Source organism: Choloepus didactylus, chromosome 7, assembly GCF_015220235.1.
Source record: "Choloepus didactylus isolate mChoDid1 chromosome 7, mChoDid1.pri, whole genome shotgun sequence".
Taxonomy (NCBI): Eukaryota; Metazoa; Chordata; class Mammalia; order Pilosa; family Megalonychidae; genus Choloepus; species Choloepus didactylus.
Genome location: NC_051313.1, coordinates 132791640 through 132805793, shown reverse-complemented (window position 1 = coordinate 132805793; position 14154 = coordinate 132791640). Strand labels below are relative to the sequence as shown.

General features: G+C 36.5%; 1 protein-coding gene across 1 annotated transcript in view; it reads left to right on the top strand.

The window, feature by feature from the left end:
* CDKAL1 (CDK5 regulatory subunit associated protein 1 like 1) overlaps positions 1 to 14154 on the top strand; it is a 732119-nt gene that overhangs the window by 130757 nt on the left and 587208 nt on the right. Inside the window, 1 exon segment of the mRNA XM_037843927.1 lies at positions 2652 to 2736. Within this exon segment, the coding sequence (XP_037699855.1) occupies positions 2652 to 2736 (85 nt within the window).

Genomic DNA, 14154 nt, shown 5'->3' with positions numbered 1-14154 from the left:
AGTGTGTTGTTTAACCTCCAGGTATTTGTGAATTTTCTAAGTCTCTGATGGTTATTGACTTCTAATTGTATTCCATTGAACCACATATGTTACTTTTAGATTAAAAAAACAATAGAAAAGAAAAACAAGAAAAAGAAAAAAGAGAGAGGAAAAAAAAAAAAAAGAGTGTTTTTTAAAAGTCTTTCCCCAGCCTGGAAGTTTTGTCAGTGTCAGAATAGAGCATTTAAAGGTATGCTTTGGGCTATTGTCTGATAATTACTCTCCAACAGCTTCAGTTCCACCCCTGCCAGGGGCTACTGAAATGCAAAAAGATAAGAGATCAGTGAGAAGCCAGAAGGGGCAAAATGTAGGGGGGAAAAAAATGGCTTTTTTGGAGTCTGAGAATGGGTGCCCGCTTTTACGTGCCCCCACTTCTCGGAACCCAGCCCTTCTTTAGCACCCCAGCTCCCGAAATTAGTTAATTAATTTGTTAATTAATTCTGCAGTTGAGGCTGGGTTGAGCCCCCCTTCTTGCCCTCAGCAGATTGCTGGTTTTTTTTTTTGTTTTGTTTTTTTTACCCTTTTCAGGGAGCCAGCAGCAAGACAGTCTGTGAGATCTGGGTGGGGAGGGGCGCCAGACCCCTGATCCAGGGAACTTATAATGTTTGCTGCGATCTCAGCTTTTCCTCCGGTTCCAAACTTGCGTCTGATGTGTGACTGGTTACTAGAGACCCTTGAAACACTGTTTCATATAGTTCTTGGGTAATTGCCAGCTGCTCTAGGGGAGAGACAAAATTCTGCACTTCACCACTCCGCCATCTTGCCCCGCCTCACTCCAATCTATTTTTGAACATTTTCCTTACACCAGAAGGAATCAGAATAAGAATAAAAAGTAAAAATAAAAAAGAGCACCCAAATCATCCCCCCCATTCCATTCTATTTTCCATTTAGTGTTTGTCCCCATTTATCTACTCATCCATCCATACACTAGATAAAGGGAGCGGGATCCACAAGGTTTTCACAATCACACTGTCACCCCTTGTAATCTACATTGTTATACATCATCTTCAAGATTCAAGGCTACTGGGTTGGAGTTTGGTAGTTTCAGGTATTTACTTCTAGCTATTCCAGTGCATTAAAACCTGAAAAGTGTTATCTATATAGTGTGTAAGAATGTCTACCAGAGTAACCTCTTGACTCCATTTGAAATTTCTCAGCCGCTGAAGCTTTATTTCATTTCATTTCGCATCCTCCTTTTGGTCAAGAAGATGTTCTCAATCCCATGATTCCGGTTCCAGATTCATCACCAGGAATCACATCCTGCATTGCCAGGGAGATTTACACCCCTGGGAGTCAGGTCCCATGTAGGGGGGAGGGCAGCGAGATCACCTGCCAAGGTGGCTTAGTTAGAGAGGGCCACATCTGAGCAACAAAGAGGCACTCAGGGAGACTCTTAGGCACAATGATAAGCAGGTTTAGCCTCTCCTTGGAGCAACAAGCTTCATAGGGGCAGGCCCCAAGACAGAGGGCTCAGCATGTCAGACATCAGTCCCCAGTGTTTGTGAGAAGATCAGCAACAATCCGGGTGCGGAAGTCCAACACCTCTGCATTCTACCCCAGCTCCTCAGGGGGACCCCGAATATATATTTTTATTCTCCACCCAAATTACTTTGGGATGTGTTGCTATTTCACTCTAACCTATACAGACCTACCATATCTCACTTCCTACACAAAGTTCCATGTGATTATTGTGTTGGAACAAACTGACTGTAAAAGTTATATTGGGGAAGAAAGCTTTTGTCAAATTATCAGAATCGCTGACCTGCCCACCAACCCTCTGTCCCAACTCTCTTAGTTGAAGCTGACTTCTCAGGTAGAGGGTATACGTACAGAAATCTTTGTCTCCTTAGTTCTTTCTACCACTTGACCCTGGCTTACTGAAATACCGTTCTTACTGAAATACTGTTGAAGGTGCTGTGAGGCGTCAGCTTTAGTTTAATATTCATTGTGTTAGTGTGTTTTGATGTATAAGGTTCTTTCAGGCAACAAATATCTGAAAGCAGTTGGTATAGCATCAAGCACATTTATGCATTTATAAATTCATTTTAATAAACATGATGGGCTTGGGTTTATCATAGCATATAACAATATTTAATCATATTGGTGAGAGGAATAAAAAGCTCACCTTGTGATAAATCATCAACATTTCAAAGCAGACAAGTTATATTTTAATAATTTCTCAAAGTGAAGAATATTCAGCATATGATAACACCTAGACCTGAAACATATTAACACATGGTCCAAAAGGAGGCAATTAACTTCATTTTTCAGAGGTAAGATTCGGCCAGTTTTCATTTGGTGTTGGGAAGTTAAATAGTACTCTAAAGTACTGAAAATAAAGGAAGGAAATACTTACCTTCTTAACATTACAGTTTTAATGAAAAGATATAGTACAGCTGAAAGTTTTTATCTGAATTTATCATGCATGCTATCCATATTGTAATAGTCACCTGCTGTCTTGTAATTGCAGTTTACTTGGCTCTATCTATTGCCTCTTCCTGTTCCCCCTGGCAGTTATTAAAGTCCCAGTCCTATAAGAGTAAGCACTTGGATATTTTTGAATGATTAATTGTGGTACTCACTTTTCTTTTTGTATTTCTTTTTTAAAATAGACAATGCATCAGATGCAGATTTATGGCTCCTGAATAGTTGTACTGTAAAAAACCCAGCTGAAGACCACTTTAGAAACTCAATTAAGTAAGTGGAAGTTGTTGATTTTTTTTTTTCTATTTTTTATAAGTGAAGTAAGAATTAATATTGGGAAATTGAAAGATCCTGTTGTCAATATAACTATTTAGTATGTGTCAAGAGAAAGTACAGGTTGGACTTCTAAGATTATACTGATCTGAATTTATTTGATAAAGAATCAAACTTTAATGTGTACTTTTTTTAATAGATGATTTGAGCATTTGTTAAGTTAGCTATTAGTTGATTTGAATATTTGTTAACTATTAACTATGTACTCATCTCAGGGAATCTAGTTTGCACTTTGTGAAACTACCTGATGCAGTTTTCTCTTCCCTTAGCACTATACTAGGTTCCATAATGCCCAACTTCAAGGAAATTACAGTTTTTTGGTGCAGATGGACACATAAGTCCTTTTGTTCCCCCAAGTTAAGGGGAAGAAGTGTCCTTTTTTTCACATGTGCTCTGAATCTTATTCCTACCCACCTTCTAGAAACTTCATACTGAAAATTATTTCCTCAATCTCCTATGTCGTCAAGTCCTCCAACCCCTAATGGCACCTTTTCATTGATATTTAAACACACTCAAGTCTAATCTACCCCATTGTCTTATTAACTATTATTGTTTTTATTTTCCTTTTCTGCTTCCCAGCCAGACTTCTTAAGAGTCTCTATTTCCTAACTTCACACTCATAGTCATTCTTTTCCCCCATTGATTTTATTCTAAAATACGTCATTCTTGCATAAGAGTTTATGAAATGAACAGTTCAAATAAACTGAACACCTGCATATCTATAATCCAGCATAAGAAATATAATATCATCAAGACCTTGGAAATCCCCAAGTGTCTCTATTTCAGTCATAACCCTCAAGAAGTTATCTCTATCCTGACTTTTGTGAACCATTCCCTTACTTTTATTAATAAGTTTATCATCACTTAAATGTATCTCTAAACAATGTGTTTAGTTGTGCCTGTTTTGAACTTTATTTATTGGATGTATACTGTTTGTGCTCTTCTGAGATTTGCTTTGTTTCTCAACATTAGGGTTTTTTTTCTTTTATTTTGAAATAAATTCAATGTTATAGGAACAGTTGCAAAAACAATACAAACCCCATACACAGAACTCCAGCATACCCTGACCCCCCTCCCCTGATACCGCAATCCACCAACTTTAACATGCTGTCACACCGCTATTTCTTCCCCTCCCCATCTATCATCCATCATCTGTTGCTCTGTCTTCTGAACATATCAACATTAGGTTTTTAGATTTATCCATGTTGATGCATTTAAATAATTGTGGCCATCATAATATTCCACTGAATGAATTTTCCACAATTTACTTGTTCATTTTACTGCTGATAGATATTTGAGGTTTTTCTGTGTATTGCTTTCATGAACAGTGCTGCTCTGAATATTCTGAACATATTTTATGGTTGTATACACATGCAAGAGTTATTCTAGGGTATGTGCCTAGGAGTTGTATTACTGGGTCACAGTTGCACAGATGCATAGGTAGTGCCTGTTTTCTCAAGTGAATGTACCATTGTTCACTCCCACTAGTAATGGATGTGTGTATTTGTTGTTCTCCATTCTTACCAGTACTCAGTATGGTCAAGATTTTTGCCAATCTGGTGACTGAGATGGTACCTCATTGTTGTTTTAATTTGCACTTGGATGAGGTAGGACATCTTTTCATATGTTTATTGGCCATCTGGGGTTTTGCTTTTTTTGTAAAATGGCTTTTCAAGTCTTTCGTGCCTTTTCCTGTTGGATTGTTTGTCTTTTTTCTTATTTATTTGTGGGAGTACATTCTTTGTATTCTATATACTAATCCTTAGCTATTACACATGTTGCAAGTATATTTTCCCAACCTTTTGCTTATCTTTTCACTATTTTTTAAAAAAAACTTCTAATTGTGGTAACATATATACAGCTCCCATTTTAACCACTTTTAAATGTACAGTTCAGTGGTTTTATGGATTGAGTCATGTTCTTTGTAAAGACATGTTCACGTCCTAATGCCTGGTTTTGTGGATATGAATTCATTTGTAAATAGGATCTTTGAAGATCCGATTAGTTATGATGAGGCCAAACTGACTCAGGGTGGACCTCAATCCAATCAATATGACTGGCGTCCTTGTAAGCAGAGGAAATTTGGACACTGACTGGATTAGGAGGCAGAAGGAGACTGATGGCCATGTGACGGAGGCAGAGATTGAATTATCGATTGCTGGCAAGCCACCATCAGAACAGTGCAGACTTCAGAGAAAGCGTGATCGTTATGGCACCTTGATTTTGGATTTCTAGCCTCCAAAACTGTGAGACAATAGATTTTTGTTTAAGCCAACCAGTCTGTGGTACTTTGTTACAGCAGCCCTGGCAAACTAAGGCAAACGGGTATTAATTAAATTCACAATGTTGTGTTACCATCACCACCATCCATTATTTAATGGCATCTTTTGATGGAGAGAAATTCTGGTTTAAAATTTATCAATCTTTTCTTTTTTGTTCTATACTCTTTTTATTAAGAAGTCTTTCCTTACTCTGAAGTCCTTAGGATATTCTTCTGTATTTTCTTCTAAAAGTTTCATCGTTTTACCTCTTACATTGAAGTTCCTAACCCTTCTGGAGTGATTTTTTTGTACGGTACAAGGAAGGGATCCAATTTTATTTTTTTCCGTATGTATACCCAGTTGTTCCAGTATCATTTTTTTAAATCCGTCTTTTCTCCTTTTACTTGTGCAGTACCAGTTCTGTCATATGTTGAGTGTCCATGGATGTTTGGGTCTGTCTCTGGGCTCTCTCTTTGGTTCTGTTGATCTGTTTCATGTTCTGGTGCTTGCTGTACATAGTCATAGTATAGATTTCTAGTAAGTATAGGTATTCTACAGTACTAGTGCCTTTTTGTTCTTCTTTATGTTGTGGCTCTTCTTGGCTCTTTGCCCTTCCAAATAAATTTTAGGATCTGTTTTTAAGGTCTGTAAGAAATACTGTTGTGATTTTGATTGTGATTACGTTGAATCTCTAGATAAATTTGGGGGAGAATTGACATCTTTACAATTTGCGTTTTCCAGTCCATGAATAAGGCTTGTAGATCTTCTTTAATGTCTTTCTTAGGATTTATTATTTTTTTGTATGCCTCCTTGGCATCTTTTAGATTTTTTCCTAACAATGTAGATACCAAATTGTTCCAGAATCATTTTTTAAAATCTGTCTTTTCTCCTTTTACCTACACAGTAATCGTATACTTATAGTATTGTAAATGATATTTTTGTTTAAATTTTCATTTTGTAACTGTGTTTGCTCCTTTGGTCTTGAAAGATTCATTCTGGCATCAGTTTGAAGGATGCTTAGGAGTAAGGAAGAGTACAGATCAGGAGCCCAGTTAAACGGAGCTGCAGTAATCCAGGTACTGATGGCCTCATCTAAAGTGGAGGTGTTCAGAGTTGGAAGGAGAGTCAGTTTGGAACGAAGACTTCTTTACACTTTCAGCATTGTTGAAAATAACTCCAAGGTGTCTAGCTTGACTGACCCCATAAAGAAATAGTGATTTCCAGGAAAGAAGTTCAGTTTGAGCAAATGATGTGTTTTGATTTTGAAAGTGCTTAATTTGAAGTCACAGCTGAATATTTTCCTATTTTAATGCAGGAGACATTAGTGAATTGTGGTGATACAGTGTGGAAGAGGGGCGGTGAATTTATGTTTGAGCAGCAGGAGAAGGAAGAATTAAACCAAGAACAGTTTTCTAGCTGTTGGTTATTTTCAGAGAAGTTTTTTAATTTATGAGAAGTCTGTCATATTTCCACATTATCTGTTTTTTTCCCTATATGAAAGTTTAACAAGATTCAGAGAGATTTTAGTGGTACTGATACCGCCTAAGTACAGAGCACGGAGAATGTTTTCTGTTATTATCAATTTTATAATCCAATTAGTGGATATACTTCTAGACTGTTTCTGAAAGTTTACTTAAAAACTTGTATATAATTTGTGTCAATGGATATATTATATATATAAACTGTTGTGAATGTGATTCAAAGTAATGATACAGTATTTATATGATTTAGTGAGGCAATAAGGAAAAGTAACAAGGGTTTGTCATTTTAATCCTACAGTGCTAGTGGTAGCAAGCACAGGTTCCTTTAATGCACTATTCTGCTGGATTGAAAGAAACTTTAAAAACAATATTTAGGTGATTAAGTATTTTTAATGGTTGTGAAGGCTTTTGATAATCACAACTAATTCTTAAGGTAACACTTAAGTTAACATTTGATTTGTTTCCAGAATAAATATACTTTACTTCCGTAAAATGCAGAATTATCAGTTAGCATGGAGACAGAGTCACATGCAAGTGATCTTTGTACATATGAAGACTTTCAGCGACAGATTACTTACTCTGGTCACGCAGTTTGTTTTATTTTGGTGCTTTCCCCCTTGTCATCACCATTTCCTAACAATGAAAAATAAAGTTCATAAACTTTATTATACCTCAATTCATGCTATGTATTGGTCTCTTCTCATCCTCTAGTTTCATCTTTTGCCTCAGCTTCCTCTCTTGCATGCATTTTGTTTTCTTCTTGATACCCAGGCAAAATCTTAACCCAAAGAGAGTCTGATAGGGTGTTTTCCTGTCTCCTAGTGTTACATCCAAAGCTGCCTCCCATATGCTCAAATTCAAAGATTTTCATGGGACCTAGTTTTTCTAAGCTGGAGCCTCTACCCATAGTGAGTGCTCGGCTTTCCCTTCATTCCTGTGTGTTTGTCCCCATCTCTGATCATCTAGTTTTGCTTCCCTTCCAGCGTATTCTTGCTGCTTAATAGGTGCTTGTCTTTAATTACTTTTCACCTCATTTGATCTCCCCTGAGCCACCAGGCAGCAGATCACCTTGTTTTAACAAAAGAGCAAAGTGAGAGAACTCTGAGGGCTTTATTGCCTTTCATGTAATTGATAAAGGATCATCGATTAAAAGCCATGAGTTTGGAATTCATGACGAAACAGCCCTGGACTGATTTGTTGTCTTTGTATTTTTCCTGGTGGTGCTGGTGGCAACAAGTATCAAGTTTTGCAACTTCGCAGTAGAAACAGTATTGTGGGGAGTATTATTTAACCTTGATTAGTGGAAATAATGGTTGAAACATACTTGGGAGTCTTCACTTTATAAACTATTGCTGATTTCATATCATTCCCTTTAAATAATGCTGCTCTTTCTTGGTCTAGTCAGAGTAACCTCCTCAATATGAAAATGCATCCATTCAGAATAATTCTCTGTGCTGTACGGCTCGGTAGTTTATATTGGTTTGTACCAGTTGGTCTAAATTACCAAGGATTTCCTGTGTTTGTATTAATGATGTTCAGATTGATAAATGGGTAGTTTTAAGTAGCAAACATAAAGTTAAGAATGATTTTTTTTGGGTTGCTTTTTGTGCTTTGAAATCTTAAATGCCATTGCCTTCACTCATTTTGAAGGTATTGCTATCGAGCCCCATAGTTTTGTGGTGGCAGCCTATTGGATGCATACTGTTCCCTTTTCAGCATTTATTTCCCCTGTCCTTGTTTTATTCATGCTGCCAACTTGATTTAGACAATGTGGCCTTTAGTGTGAGGGTTCTTGAGTAAAGGAGAAAGATCAAAAGTTTCACAAAAATAAAATTTGCTCTTGAGAGTATCAAATAAGAAAACTCTTTTGGTTAATGCTTTATAGAAATGTGGGATATTTTCCATGCCTGCTAAAGGAGGTCATCCAGAGGCTGGTGAAAATAAACAAATCTTGAGTGTTGTAAATAAAAGACAGAAAGAATAGCCAGCTTGCTTTGATCATGCATTGTCAACCTCTGTTTGACCTTGTGTGTTATTAACTCAAATGGGCACTGTGATATAGCCATACCGATAGTGGACAAGACGACAGCCACTAGTTCTTTGAACAGCCTTTGCCTATAGAAATAAACTGTAATGTTAAAGGAATTGTTTAGATATCTGAATTAACTACTTGAAAGAGCAATTGAAAATAAAGAGAGAAATGGACAGAGAAGAATAGTGTGTGCTTTGAGGCAGAAGATACTTTGTCTAACATCTTTTTTCTTTAGGAAAACTTACAAACAATTCTGTTGAGCAAACATGTAAATTATTGGATATTTATACCTGTTATGAAAATATTCTTTGCTTTATATAGATTTACCTTTAAATCTTCTTCATCATAAATTGAAATTAGGGGAGGTGGCAGAGTATTATTTCAAGTTGAGTTTGAAATTGCCTTCCAAAAAGCTGACTTAAGAACAGAGAAGTGCTGGCCATATCAATAAACCAGTTTAAAAGAAAATAAAACCTCTGCTGATTCCATTGTTAACTAGACTCACTAGTAGTCAGGTTATCTTTTTTTTTTAACATTACTTTTTTTGTGGCCTTGGAAATTTTTTTTTTTTTTTTTTTAAACTTTGGCCTTTGGCAAAGAAACATATTAAGTAATCAAATTGTGTTGAGTTAAAGTTTTTTAATACTGTAGTTTGCTGATTTTTCTTTAAACTTAAAATATTTTAATTTTGGCTTTATTAGTTGTATGAATTGGCTTTAGTTCAATATCAGTTTTTTTGTGCTTGTTTAAAATGTCAGTAGTAGATACAATATATCATTGTATGCTTTTACCAATCACATTCTAATTATTTCAGCTATCCTTGCCCACCAAAAGTTTCCTTTTGTGTATATGGAAAGTCAGAAGTTCAAAATATTGAACTGTTTGTCCTAATTTGTATTACTGGTAAGATATTATCTAATGAGATTTTTTTTTTTCTCTAAGCAGTGTTATGCCTAATAAAACTTTGCATTTCCTCCCACCATCTCACCTGCTTTCATTGTTTGGTGATTGTCAGTATGCTGACCACTGCCAAGTCTTTGCCTCTGACCCTCATTTTTCCTTCCAAGATCCAGACATGTATATCCAACTGCTTCCTGGACTTCTCCATTTGGGTGACCCACAGGCACCTCAAATCATCACGTCAGAGCCTCCTCATTGTCTACCTTGCCTTTTCCCCAGCTGCTGTTTCCACTTGTATTGCGTATCTTGTTGCCTAGTCATCTACTAAATGGTCTAAGAGTTTTCCTTGACTTCCCATTTTCTTCTCATCCTCAAGGATTGATTCTTCTTCCAAATTTCTTTTCCTCATTCCCTCTCTCTCCCTCCCCCTTTTTTTCCCCATTGTTATTGGTGTCTTTTTGCTCATGTGGTAAGACATGTTCATCTTGAAACCTGAAGAAAACCACTGTGTTCTCATGTTTCGTCAGGTTGCCACCATCTAGACACGTATCTTTTGAATTTAATCCTTTCTCTCTGTCCCTATTGCCACTGTTCTAGTTCTAAGTCCTTATTATCTCTTGTTTTTAATATTACAGTAGAATTTTAGCTTGTTTCCAGCTTCTTTTCTGTTTCAGTCTGTGCCTTCCAAACTGCGTATCATTCCACTCTAAATCATTTAATAGTTTCTTCTCAGCTACAGGATAAAGTTATAATTTTTTATTAGACCAAAGTTTTTTTTACCTATTCCTTGCTTCTCCAACCTCTTTGCTTGCCGCTCTCCCATTGAATTCTACCTCCTCGCCAACTAATTTTCTAAACATGTAATATGTTTGCATTTGTTCTTCCTTTTCCCTGGAAAGTCCTCCCCTCTTTCTCCAAATACATGCTTGTGTACATGGATGTACCTGTGTGCACCCACAAACACCACCCTAATCCTGCTTGGCCAACGATTTCATCTTTTGGAACTCATTTCAAAGGTAATATTTGTGAGGTCATCTCCCTTCTAACTTCCATCCCTTACATCCATAGTCCACAGTGTTAACCCCCTTCTGCTCTGTGCTATGTCCTTATCCCGTACCATCTATTGTTCTATATTGCATTTTATTATTTGTTTACATATTTGGCTGTCTTCTAGATTTTGAGACTTGAGGTCAGGATATTGACCTAAGGAAAATCCTTTTTTATGTAGTCTTTGACCTCTGACTCGATCATGTAATGGTTTTCCTTTTTGTGGGAAATAAATACCAATCTAGACTAAGACTGCTTGTCAACTCTTCCAAGAATGGTCCCCCAAGGTCTCTGTGAGTTCCTTATCAGAGACGGCTCTATATTTGCACCAGTGGTAAAGAATATCTAATTTTCAATTATTAAAAGGCCCTCTTTTTTTTTAAAAAAACATAAATCAATTGTTTTGCTTTTTTTTCCATCCCATTATCTTTTTTTAAATGCAATTTTATTGAGGTATATTCACATAACATACAATCCTTCAAAATCTGTTTTGCTTTTGATGTTTTACTTATCGAATAGGAAGAAACATGCCCCTTGGTATCCTAAATGAGGTTAGAAGTGTTTGGATATTACTGTTGGTCCACCATGTCTCTCCTGGGAGAAGTAGTTAATGGGGTAAGAATACTTCTCCCTTCTTGGAGGAGTCATCTGGTCATGCTGGCCCCAGCTCAGCTGCGAACCATAGGATTGTATTCTCTCCCTCTCCACTGAGCTTAGCAAGCCGGGCCAGCTTCAGGACCTTGGCTGTGTGATTAATGGAAGCTTCTCATCTTGAGCCAGAGGGTGGGAAAGGTGTGGATACAAACATGGTAGTGTTTGGCTTTGTGTTTGGCATACGGTAGAATTACTCACTGTGTGTTTGTATGATTAGATTGAATTTCTTCTGTTTTTTGGGAAAAGAGTGTAACATCACTCTCTAATGCCAGTGCATGAGCAAGTCATTGGTAATGTTAACTATGCTATAAATTGTGATATTAATATAACCCATAATATTGCAATACTTATCTTTCATTTGAGTATCAGATTTTCCAGTTTCAGAGAATGAGCAATGTATGTATTGAAAAAATAAGCAAGAAGACTGTTTGTGGAGGACAGAGTAGAAGTGTTGGGAAAAATCTTGCAAGAGAAGTTGAATAGTGAGAACAGTGATGTTGCCTCTCTTGTTTACTGAAGTGTCCTTGGGACCAAGGACAGTGCCTGGTAAATAGTTGTCACTGAATTGAAAATTGATAAAGGCTGAATTTCTGTAAATAAGTTTATGGATATATCTTCTCTTCTATATATGTGAGCTAATGTTATTCATGCCCCATGCTATGGTTCTGTTTAATTTTTTATTGTTACTAGGGCTCTATCCTCCTTCCCCTCTTTAATCATTTTTTAATTGTAGAATAGAACATATATATGTAGAAATGATAACTTTCAAAGTGCAATTTTCAAGAATGTTATGGGTTACAGTTCCACAGTTTCAGTTATTTCCTTATTGTGAAATATAACATTTATGTGTTATTTCCCCTTTTGACCTAGTCTGGAGTTAGCAATAGTATTGGAGGAAAAAGCTTTCCAGAAACATAAGTGAAGCACTCTTTGTTGATTCCTAAACTGAGGTGAATTAGGGATGAAGGTTATGTATGTTCAGAGAAGATTTTGGCCAATTTCCTATTACATCCTTGAAGTTGCTTGTCCCCTAACCACAGAAAAAGATGGAGATGAGTGAGAGTGAAGTTTCTGAAAACTTCCTGAATTTATGAAACATTCCAGTGAGAAATTTGATTAAAAATAAGGGAGAAAGTATATTTTGAGGTTGAAAACCCAGTTCCTTTCTGACTTTTAAAAAAATAAAAACAGTGAAGGAGTAGTTAGATTAATAATTAGAAGATCTAGGAACTTACTTTGCAAATCAGGAACGGAGGAGATTAGATCATAAGAAGTAAATCATTTTAAAATGCAAAATCAAGTTTTGTAGTTATCTAAAGTCCTTTTGGAGACTAGTATTTTGCATATTTCATGATTACTGTTACATCAACAGTTGCTTTGTTTTTACCATTTTAAGCAAGAGAGGGAGTGAAAGAGGTCAGTGTATTATGTACTGGCAACAGCTGGCTGATGGCAGTGACTATTACGTAATTAAATATATGTGTTGGCTGTTGTCCTAACAACTCTGTAGGTGGAGGCCCCAGAAAGCATGCAGAAACTTGCTTTAGCAGGATTAAAGAAGAAATGAACATGATCTAAACCTGTTCTTTCAGCCAAGAGTGATTTCCTATTGTTTTGGTTTGAAAGATACTGTACTTATACTTGGTGTGTGTGTTTATACAACAGCAAAGAAAAAGTACCCTTGTGTTTTTTCTCCCTTTATTGTAAGCTTGAAATGTGAAAAGCATAATCTTGAAGTTTTAGTTATTCAGTAGTTATTTAATTACTGTTAATAAATGAAATGGAAGAAATGTATGGCCTTTAAACCCTTAGAACATGTTACAAAAATATTAAATATTAATCTGTTTCTGTTCTTTACTTATGATTGCACTTAGCTGTCCTCTGAGCCACGTTAACAAAGTTGTTTCGATTTTAACTACATTACCACATGATCACAGAAAATTGGATAGGGGTGGTAATGAAAGACAAATAAATTCCACGGGTAATATGCAACTCTACTTGTAACTAATTGTTTCATCTATGGATGCAAATCCTACTCAAAGTACCCTATGTTTACCTGTGTTTCTGTTTTTTTAATAGCTGTGGGGCTGAGGCCAGTCCCTTAAACACCTTTGTGTACAGGGCTTAATGACAGGATGGCACCTTTGTGAGTATTAGGAAAAGATATGATCGTTATAGATACAACCTGGCACCCCTGAGGGTGGTTGCCCCTTATAAATAACTCTGTATTTTTAGTAACCTCTTTGTTTGTCTGTTTCCCAGTTTCAAGTTAATGAGGGGCAACCACTACATCTTTTATCTGTATTCCCAGCACCTAGCACAGTGATTGACAATAATTAAATGAATGAATGAACCAACTTTGCTTTCTCTATGTATTTACCCTCCCAACCCTTTCCACCCCTGCCTGTGTCAGGACTTCCTCTGTGGATTTCCATTAAGCTTTTTATGCATTTTTGTTTCCTATTAGATTGTATTCTTAGGAATTGATTTCTGCTGTATATCATAGAAAAACTAAAAAAGTAGAGGTTTAAGAAGATAGGGGATTTATTTTTCTTATATAATACAAGGTTCACAATTAGGAAGTTGCTATCTTTGGTTTGGCAAGTAAAGGTGTTAGGGCTGAAGTCTCTGCTGTTTTAGTCATCTTTCCTTATGGTAGCAAAATGAGTTCTATTCTCCAGCCATCAAGTGTACTTTCCAAAAAGGAGGAGGTATTAAAGGGTGCATGTCAACTGGCCTGTCTCAGCTTTATTGAAGTGTCAGTTAAGCCCTGTGCTTGCATCTCATTGGCTGGAACCACATCGTATCACTGCTTCTTTGTAAGGAAGGCTTGGGGACGTAGTGTTCTTTTCATTTGTTTTACACTGGTCACATGTTGCTCCCAGCAAAATTTGTGTTTTGCTAGTAAGGAAGAAAAGGCGAATGTTTGTGGGGGCTAACCTGAAGTCTGTGCTACAGGTTTGTTTGTTTGTTTGTTTGTTTC